Source organism: Haliaeetus leucocephalus, unplaced genomic scaffold, assembly GCF_000737465.1.
Source record: "Haliaeetus leucocephalus isolate CR32 unplaced genomic scaffold, Haliaeetus_leucocephalus-4.0 Scaffold536, whole genome shotgun sequence".
Classification (NCBI taxonomy): Eukaryota; Metazoa; Chordata; class Aves; order Accipitriformes; family Accipitridae; genus Haliaeetus; species Haliaeetus leucocephalus.
In genome coordinates, this window is record NW_010972972.1 from 876,007 (window position 1) to 900,957 (window position 24,951).

Here is a 24,951-nt window from a genome sequence, read left to right on the forward strand (position 1 = left end):
AATAAACATTTCCTTTCACTTGTAACTGCACTATAATCACTCTGCTAGGCAAGTGATGCCCATTTCACAGGCTTTGAGCACCAGAAGGAGCAAAGCCCATCTGCCTTGTTTGCTGCCTAGTTAATTGCTGGAATAAAACCATTATCCAGAACATCACCACCTCTAGTAAAAAATATTCTTCTTTTTCCCCCCTTCCCCTGCTAGTGGAAAATAAAACAGGAAAACCATTATGCTCATCACTCCATCTATGCTCCTTTCATTAGAGAACTTTTAGAAACGTCTTCAAACTATTGCAGTCTTATTAAAGAGCAAATGTAATTTTCAGGAATGGATTTCTTTTTGGTTAAAATACAGGTTCACCATGAAGATAAATATTTTTTTGCCCAGCAAGATACATCAGAGGACACCAGACACACATACAGAAAAACCTTGTATATCTTATAAATAGTTGCCTTAGTTAACAGAGAGATGTCTCTACATCACTCTGAATTGCAGCAAAACCCAGAGAAAACAGCAAGTGCTTGAGTAGTAAGGATCTGAATAGTGGCAAATGAGCTCCCTTTTCAGGCAGAACTTATGACTTTGATATAGCTTTTTGAGAGATGCAATAACTAGGATCCCATCAGATGATTACATTTACAGTATTTTTTTTTCAATTTCTGAACAAGGAGAATCAGGAAGAAAAGTGTGCCATTCCAAAATCACCATGATATTGAGACGATGAACCTGCATTATTCCTTTCTCATATGTACAGAAAAACAGGCTCATTTGACAGGAATGATTTTTGCTCAAGCAAAAAGCTCACTCAAAGCAAAAAGCTCCCATCTCAACAGAAAGCTTTGCCAACTAAATCATCACCTGTTACACTACAGCGAGCCTTAAAAACCCATCACATGACAATCAATCTGCATTGATACCTTTCGAAAACCAGCTTGTCTGTTTGTACAGCAAAATAAGTTTCCAAAGCATTTCATGCTATGTGTTTTCTTGTATTTGAGGACTAAAGCCACAGTGAATATCAATCCTACCTTCAAAGGAGAAATGTGCGACTGTAAGACATATCCATGGACATTCTCTATTTGAGACAAGTTCTTCTCTGACACATGAACAAGCTCTGGGCCTCTCACTTCGTGGGTTAATCGAGGCAAAGTATGATCATGTGGAGCGTCCTCATCTTGATAACGATATTTCTAGAGAAAAAAAAGATAGGAAGGAAGAACAAATAAGCTTTGAGGAGGCAATGCACATGTATGAATGTAAATATGGGATAACAGATAAAGTATCAGACATTGGATAATACAACCCTCAGATTTCCTAATCTGTTCTAAAGAGAATATATCATTATTTTTTTAACACTTCATCAAAGAGAGAAAATGTGGTATATCACACTGACACACAAAACTTTCACCATCAGATAGACATCTGAGATGAACTACTGTCAAGGGCTGGTACAGAAAAAAAAAGACACACTGATCACCTGAACTGTAGCATCAGCTCACATTTCACATCCCCACATGAATAACTGCCCTTCTATAGCCTTTCTCCACAAAATATTTGAGTCATTTTCCATTTAGCACCATGTACTTTGATGCTGGAGAGCACACATGCGCTTCCACAGAGCCACGAGCAGGCAGGCAGAAAATTACCCTCCAGTAAAGTTTTCTCCTTACCCTGAACACTAATTAGGGTGCGAGGCATTATAACTCTCTGCTCCGAGGAGAGGTGAGGTGAGGTAAGAAACAGGAGGTAAGCGCCTTGTCCGAGATCCAATACAAAGCTTGTGACAACCAAGAACATAACCCTAAAACCACAATGAAATTACCAGACCTGTCCTTCAGCTGTGTCTTGTAGAGGGGCCGTTGGAGCTGAGTGGAACCAGCTGGAACCGGCTGTGTCTGGCAGGGGCAGGCCTGACCTCTCCTCACAGAGGAGGCCTACAACCCCCCGGCTGCCAGCGCCTGGCCTTTTGTACCCAGCACACATACACAGAGGTGTTTTGAGGAGAAGACGACCAAACGAATTCACGTGGTGTCAGGCAGCGGTGGGGGATGTTGCGACATTACGGCAGGGAGCGGGAGGAGGAGAGCAGAGCGGGAATGGGAAGGGGGCTGCACGGGTCTGTGGCAGTAGGGGAGGCGCGGGTAGCGTCATTGTAAATGCCGTTTTCAGCGGACGGGGATATGCTAAAAATCAAAGCCTCAAGACAAAATCAAAGAGTAAGATGTATTTGGATGGCCGTATAAGAAAAATAAGAAGTCTTAAGTTCAGGTACTCTCACAAGGGCGTCGCGAAGCAGGCCTCCCTGCTGGCCCTCCATTTCACTTTGACGGCTCAGTTCTGGGGTGTTACTTCATTTTCTCATCCCTCCAAAGGAAATCATCCCAGTTTATTCCTGCCGTCACTCTCATGTATGGAAACGGTTCAGCAGTTGCCAGGTATTTTCAGAATACACACGTGACATGATTTATTCTCATCTTCTTTTCTGGGATATGCCTGCAACTCTTCACGTATTCACTTTTCAGATAACATGATTAATGAATCTATAAAATGACTGGCACCAGGCAAGTATTATTTGGGCAAGAAGCCATCAGTCTAAGAGATGGTACTCCAACCAATGGCACATTAAAGGCTTGGCACACAGATCATTTAAGCCCCAAGCAATCAATTATTTTTTGAATCCAGTGAGTACTCTTTCAAAAAAGACAACTACTCAGAGACACCCTCTTTAAAGCGAGTCACTTGCTAAAACGTGATTAGGAGAACTAACCGCAGAATACCAGAGTCATCCCATCTCCCCAGGAAATGGCAAAAATTAAAATGTCCAGCGACAGCTTTCCAAAGAGACAAGACAGCAGTGGCAGAAGCCATAACAAGCTTTGGCCAGATCATTCACGCAGCTTTACAGTTCAAGAAGCAGTGTAAGGTGGCATTAAAGAAAGAACATCTCTTTACATCCATCAGTAAGTCCTTTCCCCATCATCGCACTGCAGTGTAGCTGTTGCATAAATGAGAGCCAAGGCCCAGAGGAAAGTGGCTCACCCTGAGCCCTGTGCTCCCAAAAAGCAGGACACTTCCATGCATCTCCACTGGTAGACTTTCCCATGAAAACCTATGCTTTATAATTAAAATTCATCATTTTATCCAATAACCTCACACTCCCCTAAAAAATTCAATAATAGCCATGTTCATAAACTGTGAAGTTTACAGAACAGATTTCCACTTTTCCATTTGCCTTTATCTCCCTCCGACCCCAAGGCCTGCCTTCTCATTCTTCACAAAGTATGAGCCCAGAACATTTCTGGGTCAATCCTGTTATGCGTTTGGCTCATGTTCTTAGCACCAAACTCATTGATTTTCATACTTCTTTCCTCCCACAGCATCTCTTCACTGAAATGCTTTCAGCTGTGAACCAAAAGAGCTTGACACAGCAAAAAGCCAGTGGTAAGGCTGAAAATACCAAACCAGAATTGAGACTCTCCTGCAGAAATGCCTCATTCCTCTTCATCACTCTGTCCTGATGGGGTCCTGCAAACGTCCTTGAAATTACCCCATTCTGTAGAAACGAGAGTTTTCTCTAAGGGTTAATTTGAGTTTCTGGAGGGAAAAGTGTGATTGCACGGAAATGCTACTCTTCATTTGACAAAAGAACAGGTGGATGTCTTATGATAATTAAATTACAAATCAGTGCCTGCTGCTGACAGGGTATTGTACGCTGCCAACTAGCATCAGATATTTAAAATCCTCTGTAATTACCTATAATGGGGGAGTGGAGTGCGCTGCTGTGAATTTTTAATATGAACATGCGTTTCTGTAAGAGATCATTCTCTCTACAATGTGAGATTATTACAGCATCACTTCTCCTCTCGTTGTACTGTCTAAAGGAGCATTTTTAAGGCTGTTTGCCAAAGATTTGTCAGCTAAACAGGACTGAAGATATGAATCTAGTGGAAGGTAATGGTCAAAAGCCTTAAATATCAACAAAGCCAGCTTTCAAGAAAAAAAAAAGGTAAAAAAAGAGTGGGAAGTTACAATACAAGTTATAATAGCCACACTTCTGCATTGGCATGGAAATACAGATGTTCTTACAACCTACCTTTGACAGACTGTCAGTTAATTAAGATGGTTACAAATTTGCCATTTGATTTTGGGCCAGAGAGAACTGGCTTTTACAAAAGCCCTCAGTATTTTTTGTAGTTATCACTGGTTTGCTTTGCAGAAAATGCAAACAGAACTTTTAATTTTAGATCAACTCAAATTGACCTGTGCCCTGAGCTGCTGAATGCGGTCCTACTGGAGTTGCCACTCAAAAGCACATGTCCCTGTTCTTCCCTACGTGGCTCTTTGGCTGGACCACACACCGATACATCACAAATTACTTCTGCTTGCAATAGGTGGGCTGCGAAAGGAGGGAGCAAAGTGTTTCAAGTCTTGAATGCTATTCCTGTTTTACAGTCCTCCTCAGGAGGGGCCAGACTTCTGCACCTTAGAAGCTGCGGGTCTTCATATAACTCACATAACTTAGAGACCACAGGGAAAGGAATTTCTGCAGAAGATTTCCCACAAGAGAAAAAAACCTCTTACAGGTCCAGTTGTCCCATCGCAATCTGGGGATAGACAAGGTATGCCGTTGGGTCCTAATGCTACCTGCTCCTTATCCCTAGCTCACTTGCCTTTTCCCTCAACCCAGGATTTGAGCTACTTTGCAACTCCCATGCAGATTAGCCCCACTGCTAGTCATCTGCTGCAACCTTGACATGGGAGCTACCTTCGAACGGGTCGAACGTCACCTGCCTTCGGCACGATATTAGGTCCAGAATTCAATATGCTGGATTTGTTCACAGTTTTAGCGACAGGCAAAAACTAAAACCGTAATGGACTTGATCCATTTAGACAAAAGTTTAATCTGCAAAGTCCCATTAAAAAAATGTTAGTGCCACTTTTGTCTCACTTTTGTGCTCAGTTTTTTCAGTGGTCTTCAATGTATTGAATTTTACTGGCACTGCTCTCCAAAGGCAGCAAATTTCAATGTCATACAGATGAGTATCTTGAGAAAACAAACTTTACAATTTGCACACACAAGTCCTTGGGCATTCATCCAATCATGAGTAGGAATAATGTTACTCATCCAACTGATTGCAAATGAGCAACACAGCTTGAATTCTGAATATTTGCAATCAATCTATAGAGGAAAGAGAGAAAAAAATACTTTTCTCATTATATAAAATGGAAGAAATCACAATCTGCTTGCCAAGAGTGTGGAAGTAGATTAAGAAGCTTAAATCATTGAATAATTATACTTATTGTGAATGACTTGCTCTTTTGCTTATCAAGTAGATTTCTAACAAGTTTGTCACTGTATCACAGCAACACCTTCCATCTAAGAAGCCCAAAGAGCTTTACAAGTGGTAGTCAAGTCTGATAACATCCTGCTGAAAAAAAGTATGTGCATCATGTAAAGGTGTGTAAAATTAGGCACAGAAATACAACAACTTGCTCAAGGTCACAAAGAGAATCAATTAATTAAGCAGTGGTAGAACTCAGGAGATTTTTTCAGTCTGCTCCTCTAAGCCCAAGACCTAGTGCAACTAGACTGGCTTTAATAGTAATAATACTTATTAGTATTATTAAAAAATAAGATTGCAGGTTGGTTACTGCCGTTACAATTTATTTTTACTTTTTTTTGGTTGGTTGGTTCATTCTGGTTTTTTTTTTCCCCCCACAAAAGTTCCGGGAGACAGCAGACCTTCTAGGTCAGGATTTAGGTTTTTCTCTGCATTGATGTAATAGCAGCAGTGCTTTGTGTAATTTATATTCTGCTATCTCTGAGAACCACATAGTGTTTTTTAGAGGACAAGAGGTTTCCTGTAAGAACCAAATTCTTTCACAGAAGGGCCACTGTCAGCACTGAATACCGAGAACTTGCATAGCTCTTCCATTCAGTACAAGAAGTTTCTTTTTTTTTTTTTCAAGAGGGTAAAACCCCCAAATATATGATTTATTCTCTCAGTTTACTGAAATAAGCAGGTATTTGCCCATTGTAGGGAATATATGTCCAGGTTTTTTAAAAGTGCAAGTATAATGTAGTGGAAAAAATAAGCTTTACAGCATTCTCCTCATCTGTTTTTTTGCAACTCTAAATAGTTTTATTTTCCATGATGAACAACTGAAACGGACATTAGTCAAAGTACCTTTCTTGTATTAGCTGGACGTAGTTGCACGTTTCGCTCACAAGATGGCACAATAACCATCGAGTTAAAGCATAGTCTCGCATTAAACTACAAAGTGTTGCAGGAAATAAGAAGTAGCTATGCAATGTCATAAAACTTCAAGCGATTTTTATTTTGAACTGGCCTGGTACAACAGTCTTAAAAAAAGACGGTAATCTTTTATAGTAAGTACATATAAATAGGTAATGATCATACACAAAGCTGGCAGGTGGAAAAAAGTCTAACAGTTCATATAAGCATCAGAAGTTACAGTCAAGTAGGAACCTATTGGTTTTTGCAAGCTTTAGCATGAACAAAAACACTATGTATTGACACAATTGAGACTAGCCCAGAATGCTGCATTCCTCAAGGAATTCTAAATCCTAATTAAAACCGCCTGCATGCAAATCTGTACCATGAGGTATTCAGCTCCATATGCTGCATCGCATTTTGGACCTGTTAACAGCATCAGTTTAGCCCTCTGGAGGTTGCTACTTGCTTTCCAATAATTTAAAATAGATTTTTAACTTGAAGTACCAGTGTAAAAAAAGACACTCTAAGAGGGCGGCTATGCTAGTATTAAATGGTGAATGTGGCTGCAGACTATAAAAATCAGTAATTTCAAAAAAAAAAAAAAAAAGTCCAGCTAATACTGATTGTTTATCTAAGTGGAGCAAAAGAAAGACGTGGGTGAAACCATACAATTTCTCAGCACCAGGCTGTAGCCACCTCTCCATCCCTTTGTCCTGCAGTAACTTCACTTGCATACTCCTTTTTATAGTTTTCAACTCTTCCCCTCAAAAGATTTTTTTTCTGGTATATCTACATTCCCACAGCCCCTATAGAAGTCTTCATGCCTCGTTAGCTGCCTCCTTTGCTCCTCCGTTCCCCCTGCAGCACCCTGCACATCCCTAGAAGCACTGTCCCTGCTCCCATTCCCTGATCCCTCCAATCTGCTGCTGCAATTCCCCAGCGTGAAAGCACTGAGCCTCACAAATTCTCCTTTTCCACTCCTCGCCTGATCTGAAGAACAGCTTCTGGCACGGGGCGGCTGTGCTGAGGTTACTACTGAGCATTTGGAGAGACAGAGCTGGCAAATGCTGCCAGTCGCCGTGTCTCAGTTTCCCTGCCAATAAGCCTGCGGTGGGAATGCAGCATGGCAAAACAAACACCCCGGTTTTATAGCAGAAGATTACGAAGTAATCATGTAATGTAAGAAATAAATAATATATTATTATTGCCTGAAACAAATGATAACAGAGAAAGAAACAAAAATCACAGAACAAATGGCTTGGCCCTCATATGTTTTCTGTACCAAAAATACCAATTTTAATTTAGTCCAGCTTTGCTCAGCACATGACACAGCAGGCCATTTGTGTTTTGCAGCTGAAACCCTCTCCCCAGTCTTCATATTTGGGTGCCCTACTTAGTTGAATTTATACCAAAAAAAATAGGACTTCTCTTCCTAGTGCACACTGCTAGTGACTTCTTCACAGTTATCTAACTATAAAAACTAAAAAATATTAGCGATTTGTATTGCTTAGTTTTGCATGTATCTATGTACTGATTTCACGCTTTAAGTATGTATTTTCATTATATTATTTCCCAATGCCCTTCTGAGCATCAGTCAATAGGATAGCACCTACTGAGTTACTCCAGAGGATAACCAAGGTTGTCCCCTAACTCTGTTTCTTAGCCCTCAGGGGTCTTGAGTAGATGTAGTTGTGGTGGGCTTTTTGGCCCCTCAAGCCTGCCCAGTTTCATAGTTCTAATCCGGGACACGGCCTGGCTGTTAGCACCTGCCGGGGGTCACTGTGGAGAGCCCGCAGATTGAAGGGATGCAGGGAGAGCATGCTAATTCCACTGTTAATTATGCTTCCCTGAAATGTCCCACTGAAGGGGGTCTCTAGGGAGGGATGGCCTCTGGGTATAGTGTCTAGCTCTGTAGCCTTTCCCACAATGCCCATGAGTTCATCCTATGCCCAAGTATCTCATGCAGCCTCCAGGTATAGTTTTTCCTGATAGCAGCGCTAGGCATGGGTGGCTCTCCACCTCCTGCATCTGTCCCATGCAGCCCTGGTCCTCCATCCTGCTCCTTTACTTGTACTTATCAGTTACAGATCAAGATTAGGTTTTTTTACAGGTTTGTCTGAACCTAAGTTATGCACTTATGGAGCTCCCACCCTCACAAATAGGTGCGTCAGCTCTAGTGGAGGAGGCAACACAGGAGCAGGAAGGAAAAGTCAAGGAGAAGCAGAGTAATTACTTGAGGCAGCATTACCGATAAGAAAAAGATACATGAAAATATTACCCTGAGTCCTTTCCTCTCTTGGATACATACATAATCCAATGCAGGGAGCTTTACATGTCAATGCTAAAATAAGCCAAGGGTTCTATAACATGGAATGGCAAATCCAGGGAAGGCTGACTTGAGATTTCTTTAGAAATGGGAAGGAATAGAAAAATCATCAAAACAGGGACTAGAGCAAAAGGGGATAAAGACCAAAGCTCAGGTGGTAAGAACAGAAAAGACAGAGAACTCTAGCACCTGTGCTGCTCTGGTGCTCGAAAATAGTTGTGAACCCCCTAGGGAAAGCATTTGTCTTACCTCCCTCCAGGGTTAGCTTGCATAGCAATAGCTGCTCCCAGAAATTACATGGCAGAGGCCTGTGGCTGTGAAGGTGGTGGCCTTGCCCCATGTTAGGTTGTGTAGACTTTCCAGCTAGGGCTGTGGGAGAGTAATTTTAAAATTTGACCCTTGCGCTGCTCACATGTTCCTATTTCCCAGACTTGAATATAAGTGTTCTCACTGATACCCTTGTTTTTCTGTAGTCCCAGGTCTAAATGAAATCTACGAGGAAAACTAGACTCTGCTTTTCTTAAATTAAGACTCAATTCATAGGTTAAAAGAAAGATAAATGCACAGAGAATAATGTTCAACAGCCAAGGAAGTATGATTTCCTCACGAACCCTACCACATTCACTGTGCAGACAGGACAGTCCTTTGGGAATTAATTGCATATTGAAGGACACAGGAACTGTGTGTCTGTGGGATTCCAGTACAATTTCTTATAGAAATTGGAGAATTCTGGACAAAGGCTATATGAGGCAAAAGCATGATCTCGGGCTAAGAAAGGCAAATGCTATTGTAGATAACTGTTTCTATTCTTGCTTTTGCCACAGAAATCTCATGCAACGCTAGTTATTTCACAAAAGCTAACTTTCTACAGGTGTAGAACTGAGATATTCCTCACTTTGAAAGGTCTTGGTAGACAGAGATGGCCACTTTTTGCAGAAGTGTCGAGCATCATCACCTTCAGCTGAAAATAGGGGGAGTTGGGCTTTGTGCAGAAAAAAACACAATGGAATCCTGTGCCCTCCAAGAAGTCAGTCTAAGGTAGAATTGGTATCAGCTGACTGGCCACCTAAAACGTAAACTTCTGGTATAAGCAGGTCAACCACGTTCCCTTGCTAATAAGTGGAACATCACAATATTCTATGTATATTTATCAAAGAACTGCTCACTGAAAGCATTTTTTCTCTCCTTTTTTCCTAACTTGGACTGAAGACAACTTAGGATTTAAGCATTTTGAATGATACGAATTTCATTCTTGATATTGCAAACTGGGCACAGAAAATAGTGGACTCATTTGATCTTAATTGTTTTGTTAAATGAGTAAAAGTTCTAATCACATGGGGATATTGTGAAAATAAATTCATTAATGTTTATGAGATACTTGGATACTGTGATCAGGCTCAGTATAACAGGAAAATCAATGAAAAAATAATTCTGTAAATGGCGTACAGTTTGAAGAGCATGCGTTAAAAAATGCATGGAGACATATGTTGAATGTAAAATGCCATATGAAGTACCACTCCATATGACTAAAAGAAGCAGAGAACCTGTGAAAACAAAAATAACTGTGTAATTAAAAATATATTTGAGTTATATTATAATACTACTTTACAATATATGGCCACAGAGGGCCTGCAATAAAATTGCTTAGACCATCTTAATTCTGCATTTCCTACATCTGAGTGGTTAACTTTATAACCCTGCCATCCCTTAACTGTTTTTTGAACACAATGTATACACACATAAAAAAAACTCATAAACTTTAATAGCATTCCTGCTTCTTCTACTGTGAAGAAGGTATAGAGATAAGTACTGAATTTTTCAGTGTTTGTGGAAAACTGGCTCTTCTTAAATAAAAATACAAATGTTCTGTGTGCATTAACTTGAAAAATAATCTTGCTGTTGTCACTCTGATGAACCCACACCATTAGCTCTGAAGATAACATTCTTTTTGTACCAAACCAATTTTTGTTGGTGCTGGAAAAGTTATTTCAAGGCTCAAATATCTACTATTTTTATCAGTACCCTCTTTTAAAAGCTATGAATTTTTACTAACAAAAAGATGGATTTAGTAAGTTTTTACAAGGTGTGCAATAGGCCAGCAAAACACATTTGTGTCAGGTGAATTTGCATGTGCTTGACACCTGTAAGAGTCGAGATCAATATTTCTAAAGCAGGGAACTTACTGAAAAAGCAGCTTTGGATTTTTGGGTCTTAATCCTTCTACAGCCTTTCAGTACAGCAAAATTGTGGCAAAATAATCTGCCTCCCACAGACTTTAATAAAGCCCTGGTTATGGCGCAAGTGAGCAAAGTAGCTGTCATTATAAACAGAATACAGAGAAACACGAAGCTATTGTATGAACAAGGGATTATTTGCTTTACTGAGGCTATCGCCAAAATCAATATTTCCGCTTTTTCACCTCTCCACAATCAGCCTAGTTCCTGATCTAAGGAGCTTATAATTCCAAGGGAAGCTCCTTCAGCTCACTGATCTGATGGCAACACATCAAGGTAAAACTACTCCTAGGTCAGGAGCTGGGCAGGAAAAGAGTATCCCATCAAACTGTATCCTTTGAGCCCACAGGGCGAGTGAATCCACCACTCCTTGGGCCATACCTCACGTGAAATGAAGAGGGAACAGCTTATCATCATCGCCATTTCTTCTATTTAAAAATAAACTAACGAAGGGATTACACCTGCATTTTCTGAAGGGTCAAGCAAGCCTGTCAGCACAGCCTTACTTAGTTTTTCAGGACCCATAGGGCTTAGCCCAAACCAAGGCAATGAGTGGGTCATGGTGAATAGAACTGCAGGTAGCTAGCAAAATTGCAGGAAACAATGGGATATATGCACAGATTTCTACTATCTTTAGAACTGTTTTTAGACCTAGGCACCTAAAATTTGCCTTTATCTTATTTGGACAGATAAGCCTTTTTCACATTTGAACCTAAATGTGAAAATCAGCCAGTAATTACTCTGCTGGATGGAGACAATGATTCTCTGTTGGGGCTATTGTTATTTTGGGATCTCCTTCCATAGTCATGTTGGAAAAATAGGCATATTTTTTATTTTTAAGTGATCTGAGCACTCACATTTTAAATAAGCCAGCTGGGCTCTCAGTCTCTGCAAACATAAGCTACAGTCCATGCCTAAATGATCAGGCACTTGATTTGTATCTCATTATAGTGTATATCTGGCAAGGTTAGTAATATCTGAAAAGTTCTTTAGAGCTGAAAAATGCTATAAAAATTCAAATTTATATTATATTACATAGAAGATTCTCTGGGCAGCAGACAATGATTTAGACGGAAATTTACTACCAGTCCATTGCATTTGCTTGAAAATCAAGATTCTACATGTCTTAGCCTGGATGCCCCAAACTTTATTGCTTTTGAAAATTATCACCTGACTCTTCTGTTGGGTACAACTGTTGTGTCTCACTGTTGTGTCTCACCTTTGTGCTGAATTCTATGGTATTTTGCTCCTTTCTTCTTGATGAGGTTTCTTAGTGGTTTTTATAGTTGCAGAAACAGGGGAAGACAAAGGGGAAGGTTGAATGCTTTAGAAGTTAGTAAAGCTATCTCTGAAGTAAAAACAAATTTCTTTCTTGCAGACTGACCTTACCAATGTTCAAAGCCATCCTTCTTTGCAATAACACTAGCTTAATTAAAAGGTTAAATCCCTACTGCATTCACTAAGAATCCTTATTTGAAAGAGTCTAGATATTGTAACAAATTTTTTCAATTTCTTTAAATTTTCGGCTGAAGGAAGTAAATGTCTTGTATAAAATATCACAAAGAAAATAAAATCTAAATTCTTTTGGTCTTAACAACTAGTTTTCAGGAAGGCTGCATAAATGACTGTCAGTTGAATAACAATGTCATGGTACATTTTCTGTTGTTCTTAATTATTAGAAAATGAGGACGAAGCAAAACCCATCCTGGTTAAAATTAGATTCAGCCCAGATCATAAGGCAATCATGAGGCACTGTTAACTTTGAAATGAAAGACATGATTATAAAATGATACCCAAAACAAAAGTCACAGACAAACCCAAGCAAATAGCTTGGTCTAGACACAGCAGTTTTATTATTAGGCAGAGAGGGTTTTTTAAGTCCTGACCCAACAAACAGATTGATTGATTATATAAATAAATATTTTCCAGAGCTTTATATGTGCAGTGGGCCAAATCCTCAGATCTACAACATCCATCTGGGAATACAGCCTATTTAGAGCTATTTGATTATTCATTTTCCATCTTTTTTAGTACTTGACTAAGTGTTAGGTGGATCGCTAAAGACCTATATCTCTGTATGTTTTCTGATGAAGTAGCAATGTAAACTCCCCCAAATAAAAGTTCTTTTGTAAAAAACCACATCTTTTTCTCTTCATAAACCACCTTTACAAGAGCAGGCAAGTCACTCTGCATTTTCTGTCAATCCTCTGCTACTCAGCTGATAATACCAACAAGGAAAACAATTTATCGAGTCTGGAGCTGTGATTTTCTGCTGAGGAAAAGAAATGCTCCCTGGGAACCAAACTGAGAGCTACAGCTCATTTTTATCTTGACAATGAGAAAGCGAGCATGACTTTAACTTGTTGTTGACCTTTGTTGCAGTTGGATCACTGATCTAAAAGTCAGTGGGTATATATATAACATTATTCACATCCAACTATCATGTATAGAGTGGGAAAAAAAACATTTTACTATTTATAAAACATCTCAGCATGAGCAAAGTTCTGCAAACATTAATCACAACTGTGTGAATGACTATCCACACCAAGGAAAATGCACCTTTTTGAGTGATTCATCTCATCTCTACCGCTCAGGAAGGGGTGGACTGCCCTTTAATAGTGCCACATGCTCAACACTAACTACCCAAAAGCCAAGATATTGGCACTGGTCAACCTCACCCAGAAGCTCCTCTGGCTCTCAGACCTTGAGATAAACAGTGGACGTGTGCTCCCCCCGGGAGATGTGTTTATTTTTCAGCATAGTGACTTGGCATTTTGTCCTAATTGCTACGTGACTAAACCAAAGTGAAAACTGCCTATGTGAGAATTGCCACAACGTGTTGTGAACATACACCTGTATTTTTGAAAGCTGATAATCTCCAGGTGGTGTTAAATTAGGCTGGTTCTTCTGTAGCTCCCTTGGGAAGGACTGCGCCATCTAATTTCCCTTGCTACCACGCAAACTATTATCAACGTTGAACATAGCATTAGTCAAATCCCAGTCGCCAGTGATATTTTGGCCCTATATGTCCATGTTCTCATAGATACGTCTCGGCTTTATTAGCTTATTAAAAGTGTGGCCTTATTAACTTTTTTAACCACCAAAATGATGATTAAATGGTGCAGCAGGAAATGTTTTGAAGAGTTTCTTTTACAGATGATTAACTAGTGTTATGAGATGCGCTCTAGTTGTCTGAACAAATGTAGGATAATATCTCACTTTTGTACTGACAGTCCTCATTTTTTTTTAAATATTATTTCAATAGTGAAACAGCTAGAAACATAGGATCATAACACTTTCTCTTCTTGAGCTTTCCAACAAATAAAAGTGTCATGGAACCACTGCAAAAATGTTTCCTTCATTTCTTATTTCACTGTATTTACAAAAAAATTCAGTACAAATTTATCTCTTAAAAAGCTTGATGAATCAGACTCCCAAAATACAAAACATTAACAGGACAAAGTGTACTCTCAAAGCTTCTGAAGTACTTTGTTGGACACAATGTTTTCAAAGTGAAGTGCATTCAACTGTTGTATCAAAATTTCTGAAGTGTTTTAGTTATTATGCTTATTGCGTGAAAATTTGCAGTTCTTGAGTTCCTCCCACCTCACTAACTTTCGCACATCAGTGCTGCTCATTTGCAAGCGTTCAGCACTCACCTGGAAATAGGTCAGAAGTCTGTATTTTCCCACACCCTTGCGTACCTTCTGACAACTCTCTGCACACTATCGGAGTTGACTTGCCTGTCAAATAATTTGAACACTTGTAGATATATATTGCCAAGCTATAGTACCTAGTGTCTTATACATAAGTGGCTAACTGGGTATTCTGGGCCCATTCTGTTCCTTGTTCCGGCTTCAGAATGCTTCATATTTCTCAGAAGTACTTGTATGTAGAAAGCACTGACTTGTAACAGACATATATGGCACATATTTGCAGTTCTATACAAAAAACGTGGAGCCCCTTTTTTGTAGTCTATAGATCTGAAGTTGCAAAAGGTGCCATTGTCAGGTTTCTTCTTTAAATTTATTTTAAAATAAACCAAAGAAAAAAGGGCAGCCATCTCCCTCAAACCATGAATACTTAAAGTGAGTTTATATCTGATGTTTCTATCCTGTCATGTACTTGTTTATTTTTATATGTTTGCTGTTTTTCTGGGATATATCAGAAATCAGTATTTGGTCCTCATCAGTAGGATGTGGAATTTATATTACTTGTTATCAGTTAGAAAATGTAGTCAGAAAAGTCCCCAAAGACCATGAAAAGGATAAAAAACAAAAGATATCCCAAGTGGAATTAATGCTAATATCTGTATTTATTTATACCACTACCCACAGGGGTTTCACATTAAATTCTACTATTTAAAAAAATGCTTAAGCTGCTTTCGCAGTGAAACAGATGAGGAGTTTCCTTGAAAAAACAGGCTAAAGAAAATCAACATATCACTCAACTGCTTTACTTCAACTGGAGTGCCAGTTTTTAAAATAATACTATGAGCTAACACATAATGCAAAATAAAACTAAAAGGAAGATTTGAAATACGACATTTTGTTTGTTTGCAAATGTGATTTTCATTATTTTTAAGACAATTAATGAATGTGGATACATTCCCATGAAACATTCTGAAAAGGAAAAACGTTTTATCACAACAGTTTCAACTAACTTAGTTACATCAAATCACATAAATAGCCAACATATATACATATTCACATAAATTTCATTTTCTGTTTATTCTCTGCCCCCAAACAAGAGCTTGTTTTATAAGTATTTTCACCTAAAATCCCTTTAATGTACTTATTTTAGATTTCTGTATATTAAAATTATAGGAAAAGAAGGCTTAGAAGACAGAATAATACTTTTCATTAGATCTGAAGGTCGAGAAGGGATGACAATATAATTTGTTAGAGCTTTAATATAGCTGAAAAAAAATGGGCAAACATTTGGGCACACAGTCTCTACTCTTAAATTGAATTTGTTTCTATCTTTAGACATTCCTCATCTGTCTGCCAATTTAGTCCCAAAGAGAGAATTCTAAATAAAACAAAAGAAAACAAAAAACAGGAGTTCAGGGATGATGTTAAAACTCGCTTTTCCCTCAAGGATGAGGGAATTCATAGATTTTCCTAAAAAATATTGCCTATTGAAGAGTTTCTTGAACCTTTCTCTGATCTCTTATGCAATCCCTTATATTTCCAAGTTTCAAAAGAATTTTAAAGATGGGCTAAATTATTTCTAAGTTAGTTAAGCCACCTACAACTCATTAAGTGGAGAAATTCAGAACACACATCTGGTTTTAAGAATCACTCTGGTGTTTAAGCCTTATCACTTTCAGTGAAATTCGCTTCACAAAATTTGACAAGTCTAAGGTGAGAGGCACAGGCTTAACAGTTAAGGGTTTGCATTCATCCCTTCATGTGAGAGGCTTTGCAAAAGCCATCATAGTGACAATTAATTTAAATAACATGAAATATTCAGTGAACACAGTTCCCTCTCCCTGTATAAATGGCTATTTTAGCGGAGGACTAATAACACAAGTGGCGAGCTGAATATTGATGACGGATCTTTTCCTCCAGATACGCAGAAACCACTGAATGCAGAACTTTCTTCTGCTGTGGAAAATATGTTCTTAATTTCCTGAGGTTCATTAGAAAATCTCCAGATAGTACTGTGTCCAGCAAGTATACCCATTTGTGCTCAACATAATTTGAATGAATGATCACTGCTAATGGAGGGAGGTTTCCTGTGCTCTCAACCCTCTTCAGTTCACGGATGAGTTATGCTGCTTTCTGCCCTGCTCCAGCCCTGCAGCACTGCCTGAGATAACTCCAAGAGGTACAAAAATCACTAGGAAGAAGCAGACCTAGAAAGGGAGGGGGAATGGAAGACTTCCCCCCACCAAATAAAGGAGGGAGGGGTGGCTGAACATTTTTGAGTTCTGCACCAGCAGCACAGACTACCTGAAGAGTTAGGGAAGATCATCAGACAGCTAGCAAAAAAAAGTGGGAAATTTCACAAACACATGAATGGCCAAAGAGAGTTCAGAAATGAAAAAAATAGATAACACTCAAGTCCCTTTTATTCAATACAATCTTTCATTAACAACTCATGATTTGGTGGCTAGATGGAGGAATTTGCAACCCTTGGGAATGTCAACATGTAAAATGGCAGTAACAAACTCAGAGGAGGCTGGAGAGCTGCAGAAGGAAAGCAAGGGCTTGAAGAATTGAAACATGTCAACATTGTATGTAGACATAAGAACAGAAGGAAATCAAACTAGCATTACTGAAAATGCCTTTGTCAACTGTAAGAAGTGGGGAGATAGATATAAAAAATGATCGGTGATGGAAATGGACAGGGTCAGAGAGGTCCATGATCAGTGTACATAATATTACCAAACTAGCAAGAGTGAGAGGCCCTCTTTTTAAGGAAATGCTATGGCTCTGACATACAGAACAAGGTTTACAACAAAAGTGTTGTTAGAGAGTACGTGCACACAAAAATATGTGCACAATATTATAGAATGTAAGCGAAGTTGTCAGTCTCAGCTTGCACTGGAACACCTGTATAGACATCAGTAATAAACAGCATAAAAAAGGCTTTAAAGAGGTGTTAGTAAATTTATCTTACTGAATTTGAAATGAAAAGTCATTGGGAATGTCAGCTGAAATTTTTCTTTCTTTCTTGATGCTTTATAATTTCTTAGGCAGAGAGAAGACTACATTGTCATAGCAAAAATAGTTTCACTAAGACATTTAAAGTGTTCTTTATAAGGAGGAAGAATGCTGTTATTGCAAAACTTAAAGCACAGAATATCTGGTTTAAGATTTCTACTAGCTGAATGGGGTCATAATGACCAAATGCACTAACTATATTCATAAAGAAAAATATTTAATTTCACAATGACAAGCTCCCTTATCAGTTTGGTGGTGATGTTGAGAATTACCAACAGTATAAACTCCCATGATTTTGTAAACAGATTTCTTTACATGAAATAAGATACTGTAAATATAATTTACCTCTATTTTACTTTATATCTGTGACAGGCCTAAATCCACACCTGCATTTCCCATTACACATTTCTGTTATTATCAGTGGCATTTATTCAAAACTTTCTCTGGGACACTGATATACAAACAGGTCTGTCAGGCTTGTAGCTATCAGAAGCAGCAATAGGATAAGCACCCTTCTTTCTGTAAGTAAATTGTTTGGCAGGCGAACCAGCTTCAACAAATTAAATTCTTTTTTTAACAGAAATTATTTCTATAAACTGGCATCTTCTGTCTGTAATCTTGGCTTACCTGTTTATGTTTTCCAGTATGGGAAGAACAGATATTATTTAGGGGTCAGTCTGGATTAATCAACAGTATTTACACATTTTCCATCTCACTTCCTCATACTTACAAGAGCATTGATGGTTGCAAACCTGGGAACAAGCATGGGGCATATATGGGCACTTGCTTTCCATAACTAAGTTTCACTTATGATTTTGTTTTCTATATGTTTACTTTATTTATCTCCTAAGCTAAACAAATTCCAAAATATGAAAGAGAAGAGAAACAGAACCCTTCAATCCAAAAGTAGAGCTTTTGGAGGCAACAAGTCCCAGAACAAGATTCCTACGAGACTCCACTGTTTTCTAACATCCTTCAGTTCTCCTCTTTATCTCTGGATAGCAAGCTATTTTCCAGTATCTTCTGAAGGTTGAAAAATCTTGCTTCTACTCAGGAAATTAAAAGGAAAGCTCCAAAGCTGTAGCCCCTAGAAAGTCCCGCCAAGTGCCTGCAGCCATATGCCAGGCATTTCTAGGCTAGTTTTAACACCTCAAGTTAGCAATCCTGGCAATGCAAAGATTTGAAACCAAGTCTCCAAATCATACGCCAGTGCTCAGTCACAGAAAATTCTCCACTCAGGCTCATGGGAGGAGAGAAATAAGGCCTCTAGTAGTCAAAACCCTAATGTCATGCATGTGATTCAGACCCAAGCTGTTGAAAATACGAATGTAGTCACACTCTTTTTTAAGGAGGTAAAAGAAAACAATGAAATAAATTGGAGGTACTATGATGAAAAGTTCTTGAAATTTTAGTTTTTTTAATGGCAGGCCTGTCTACACCAGTAGATACAACAGAATAGCATCTTTGCATGCAAAACGGAATCCATCCACTACACAACTTTGTAGTTTATCCAGCAGGGAACTGGCAAGGTAATATTAAAAAGAAAATCCATCACCATCTGCACACAAAGTGAAGCTGACATTTTAAGTTCTGGTCAATGCATTTCCTTTTCTTCAAGGTCTATTTACACTTGAGTTTGACAAGAGTCTTACTGGGGATATAATCACCGGCACTACGCTGCAATTTAGAATGAGAACAAGGACATTATTAGTAAAGGGAACACGGGTGGGTTGCAGTTTACTTAAAATAAAAATTGTAAAAAAAAGGACTCTAAGAAACTGTATTTAAAGCCTAAAGAAATAATTCAACTCCACAATGAAATAGTTTTCATGGTAATACCTAATATTTTGCTATAGGCAACAGAAAACATAGCTTCATTATTAAAAATCACTAGGTAAAAGAAGACTTAAAGAAATAGGCAGCACAACTTTTTGTACATCACTTTCCTTATTTCAAAGGAAATCTGTGTGCAGAGAGGGGCCATAAAAATTCACTTGCGGTCATGGGTCATAACATTTTAGGACCGCAAAGACCTGTGGAATTGGTAAAAACAGAGAAACGGGGAGGGTGAAGGAGCATTTTGCACAGTCAAATGGGATTGCTAAGACATGCTAACTATGGGGAGGAGGAAGTTCTCCTGGGAGGTGGTGCGTGCAGGCAGGGATCTCACTGAGCATTACGAGCAGCTACTTTTGTCCTTGGTGTGATGTTCTTGCTCCTACAGACCACAAGTTTTGCCATCTTGCTGCACTCCCCTGTAAGCACAAAGTGACTAGAAAACATCTACTGGTTGTTTCAAGATCTGAAAAGCTAACAGTATGAATTTGGCACTCGAGCATGCCACTGGGATCTTAGTAGAAGTCTTAGATATGTGTAGGTGGGAAGCAGATGTTTTCCACAAGGCAGCCGCAGGGCTAATGATGGAAAATTGTGTTGCTGGACATTCCCAAGATTGTTCTTAAAAATGGTGTATAAATAACCAACTATTTGCTGCCTCCTGTAGGACTGCAATCGGCTTCTAATTTCAAAAGCTATTATCAACTCTGTGAAAACAATGTATTTCAACCGCATATAAATGTGTTATGTGGAAGGAAGGATTGTTTGAACTAGGTTTCACTCATGAGTTTTCAAAAAGCTAATTTATTTTCTGGATGTTATTGGCCTGAAATCAATTCTCAGCAGGTGAAACCTAATGGTCTTAACTTATTAAATGTATGTTAAAAGAAAGGAGGAAAAAAGAAAGACACTGACAGCAAAGTTTTCATTAACTTGAACCTGATTCTCATTTACACAAAGGCTGGTATACACCATACTAGCTGTGCAAGGAGATTTTTAACTGGGAGCAAATGCATATATTTCACCCAACTTAGTAACCCTTTATGGTGGCAAAGGTGGGTTTAACAGTTTTAATGCAAACCTGGAAGCTCTCAGAAGCTTTGTTGTCTGTGAAGGGTTCCTAATATATTTCCTGCAAAGTAAAGAGCACACTCCAATTTTTTTTGTTTCTCACAGACAAATCTGCAAGGTACAGGCAGCATTAAACTGCCTATGAGCTTTCTTATGGACATAAAAGCCATTCTGGAAAACATCTGCAAACAACTGAATTTTATAATCTGAGGCAGCAGCCTCTTCTCACTGTTATTTGAAGAACCTCAACAAAACCTGATATTTTATTTCCTAAATTGTCAGTAGTAATGTGGGTTTTAACTACTGGAGCACCCACAATGTTTAGAAATGTAATGCTGAGACAATAGTAGATGTTGTGGTTTAACCCCAGACAGCAACTAAGCACTACAAAGCTGCTCACTCACTTCCCCCCCACCCAGTGGGATGGAGGAGAGAATTGGGAAAAAAAAGTAAAACTCATGGGTTGAGATAAAGACAGTTTAATAGGACAGAAAGGAAGAAAATAATAATGATAATAATAATTAAAAAAAAATTGGAATATACAAAACAAGTGATGCACAATGCAATTGCTCACCACTCACTGACCGATGCCCAGTTAGTTCCCAAGCAGCGATCCCCCCCCAGGCCAGCTCCCCCCAGTTTATATACTGGGCATAATGTCACATGATATGGAATACCCCTTTGGCCAGTTTGGGTCAGCTGTCCTGGCTGTGTCCCCTCCCAACTTCTTGTGCCCATCCAGCCTTTTTGTTGGCTGGGCATGAGAAGATGAAAAATCCTTGGCTTAGTCTAAACACTCTTAGCAACAACTAAAACTATCAGTGTGTTATCAACATTCTTCTCATACTGAATCCAAGACATAACACTATACCAGCTACTATAAAGAGAATTAACTCTATCCCAGCCAAAACCACAGTGGGTGACAGCCTTTGGTTGTGATTTTGGTGAAATTCCTATGAACTATTGTAGGTCTAATTATTCAGCCTCAGACTAACAGTTACTGCAGGGTGAACCCAGTTCCGACAGCTCCTATGAAGTTTGGTGCTGTTACTGAAAACATGGCTAAGGGATTCAGGTTACTAGTAATAAAATCTGAATTAATGATTTAAATAATAAAATAGATTCAAATATTTTTAAACCTCTTACGTAGTCTTTTCACTAATCTAGCTAAAAGGACTTAATTTAAGAGGTCAGTTCTATAAGCCTATTTTGTGAGGCAAAATAACCATATAGTAAAGTAAGTGGCCCATGTTCACCGACAAGGCAGAAGCAAGTTAAAAAAGAGGGCTGTTTTCTCAAAGTGGCAATGAAAGCTTTACTCACATGCCTACAGTGCCACTTTATAAGTATCAGCATTCACTAATAAAAAAAAAATGTTATTCCTTTTATTATTGTGAGGTCAGCTTCAGAATGTGAATTTAAAATGCTCAGAGGATGAACTAATTCTTTTTAGTTATTTTATTTTTTCTCTGGATTTGACAGACGATTCTCAATGCTTAGAGTTAGAAATTCTCTACACATTACTCTGCATTTCAGAATGGAAGGAAAGAAGGAAATTAAGAGTTTTCACTGAATAAAGTTTGAAAAAAATTACCCAGAAGCATGTTTTGCAATACTGAAATATTAGAATACAAACTGTTAAATAGAAAATACATGAATGCATTAAAAATGTTAGTAGAACTATGTAAATCACAATAAGAAACTAAGGTAAAAAATTAATGTGATCATGTCCTGAGGGAAAAGGTAATTAGAATGGGTATGTTCTTAAGAAATGCTCTAGTCTCAATGAAATTACATTTAAAAAGAAAAGGGAATAGTCATCCAGATCTAAGACAGACTGTATTTGAATAACAAAGGTTTTGCTGTTCAGCATTGATACAACATTTAGAAACACATACTTACATTTGCATTGTCATTTGCAAGAAAAAGTTACTTGTTCTTAATATGCTAGTTTTCTAAACTCTAGTAAATCTGATCATTTTAACTTAGCCTATGATCATTAGTAAACCTGGGACCTAATTTTTATAATGATGTACTGCTGGCTGTACTATTCTTCTTTCAAATCAAAAGAATATCAAGCACTTTTGAAATGACCTAAAATCTATTCAAGTCAGTGGAAGGACTTTCATTTCTTTGGGCTTTCATCCAGACTTCGCATCTAGTTTGAAAGACTGGGCCCTTGAATTGTAAGCAAAGAGCAAATAGCACTACCATACTGGCTGTATTGAAGTGCTAAAATGGGGGGGCAGAGGTACATAAAGTACCTTTTTTGCCTTTTCAGTAATGATACTTGAGAAATGCACTTGACGGGCTTAAAAACATTAGTCTTCAGAAATGTCTTGTAAAAGCTGTACCTGGATACACCTGGATTCAGATAATGAAAGCTTTGGGAACACATTGCAATTATTCAACACTACTCCCTACAGACAAGCGTCTCAACAACTTGGTCCTTATCTTCAAAGCCTTTATTGATCTGGATCTGGTACAATGAGAAAACAGCTTAAACTCCTAAGGCAGAGGTGATGGACAAAAAACCAGTGCACTTCTAGCACAACAGATTTGTCCCTCACAGGAGGAAAATCAATTTGTCCAATGGTTTACTTGAATGAAGGAGGCTGGTAAGACATTCAACTAATTCCTGTAAAATTTAGGATCAATTGCAAACTAGCCTACGTGTAGTTCTGTCATAATAAAAACACATAATCCAGCAAACTGAAACAAACAGTTTTACGTTATATAAAAAGCCACATACATGATTTTCTTTAAAGAGAGAAAGGCAAGAGCCACTTTTCAGTAGCCCCTAAGAAAAAGGTAAAAGCCATAGTTACGTGTATATTCAAAAATTAGGTGAAAGAAGGAATCACCAATGTATTTTTTAATCTTTGGAGTTACTCTCTGAGAATGTTCTAGAGTTTACCTTTAATTAAAAGAAGGCCCTTTTCTACTTTATTCCACATAAATTATTCACATGATTTCTGTGACTCAGTGATAGCACATTAACAGCTCTGTTATTTTATATAATTGCAGTACATAGGTAATCAGAATGCATTATGTTGCAAAGATAATTATGACAGTGTTTTCTGCTGTCATGTGATGCTGGGAGCCTCAGCAGTATGTTTTTGTAATACCCTGCGTGTCATATGGATGGGGAGGAAACCGTCAAGAATTTCCCAAGGCTCTGTATTTTTCTACAAATATATTAGTTACACAAAAGAGATCCCAGATTAGTGACAATTCTTTCTTTTCTAGGGGCCAAGCCAACTTACAAAAGTCTATTGTATTTAGGCAAATGTTTCCTTAATTTGGGGGCTTAAGCAACACTGCAAAGACATTTTGGAGCCACTGTGTTATTACTTTAATGAGTAATTCACATGCAAGTCCCTCTATCAGCGTATGTATGTGTGGACGGTTGTCATGAACCCGTGGGAGTACAGGGCAAATTTTGATTCATGAATTTGAACCTCAGTAACACAAATTTTCATACCCTATGCAGCCAGCATTGGACTCGTATGTATGAGACGATTTGGTATTTTTTTCCCTTCCTAGAGACAAAGATTTCTAACAAATATTTGTGTGCCTGAGGATGGAAGAAGTTCTACTAGTTTGAAGTTTTCCCTTCATCTGAAAAGTTCAGAAAGCCAAAATCTATCAGAAATGTTGCAATACATGCTGACATCATGCTAACAGGTACCGCAACAACCCTAATTTATACAGCGTTTCTTCACTCAGTTTTTCTGCAGTGCCAACTTGTTTCTGTTAGGTAGTCACTGTTTTCACAGGCAAGCAATTAAAAGGAAATTAAACACGGTATGTGCATTTGACACTGGTTAACAACAGCCAGCAATTAAAGGAGGAATTTCACCCCTAATCTATTGTGATATATCGCGTTGTTTTAAAGTTATATCGAATAATAACTGGAAATTGCTGATGAGGAAGACCTCGCAGATCTTGTAGTCTGTCCTCTTACCAGTGCAAGCTGTTTTTAATACATCAAGTACTTAAATGTATCCAAGACTTTTATTTTCCTGACATCCATGTGTATTAATATGCATACATTAAATACTTTCAGTTCACCAGGTAATAACTTAGAATCTATTAAATGGGTAAATAATAAAGTGCATAGTGCTTAAGAACACGATATTATCTTAAATGTGTTTTTTCCTACCACTTTTCTAATTATTTGTTTCCACTTAGGGTGAGCAGGATCTCTTAGCAATATAGTATCTTTGGGGATGGGGTTTGCCTTCAAAGTCTGTTGGAAGGTTTCTAGAGCTGAAGAATTCAAATCCCTTGTTACATTTTACAAAATATGTAGGGATTTCCTATCTGCTTGAGTTTTAGGCACTTCCCCTGCAAAACATGACTGCCCTCATATTTTAAGATGAAAAATGACCATCGGTCAGATGGAAACACCCAGCAGATTGCAGCTGGGTCGGGCAGGTACAGGGTGTGACAATTGTCACACCTTGCAGCGGGACCTTCTCATGTTTTAGACACATTTTTTTAACCCTCTGTACAGCTATGAGCTTCGTGTCCTGTGACTATAACTTTCAGAATTTGATCACTTTTCACTG

The 24,951-nt window shown here is 38.4% G+C and overlaps 1 protein-coding gene across 1 annotated transcript in view; it reads right to left on the reverse strand.

Annotated features, from left to right (window-relative positions):
* DLG2 (discs, large homolog 2 (Drosophila)) overlaps window positions 1-24,951 on the reverse strand; it is a 1,012,119-nt gene that overhangs the window by 555,900 nt on the left and 431,268 nt on the right. Inside the window, exon 9 of the mRNA XM_010576558.1 lies at window positions 1,029-1,190. Coding sequence (XP_010574860.1) covers window positions 1,029-1,190 — 162 coding nt within the window. The remainder of the gene's footprint in view (window positions 1-1,028; window positions 1,191-24,951) is intronic.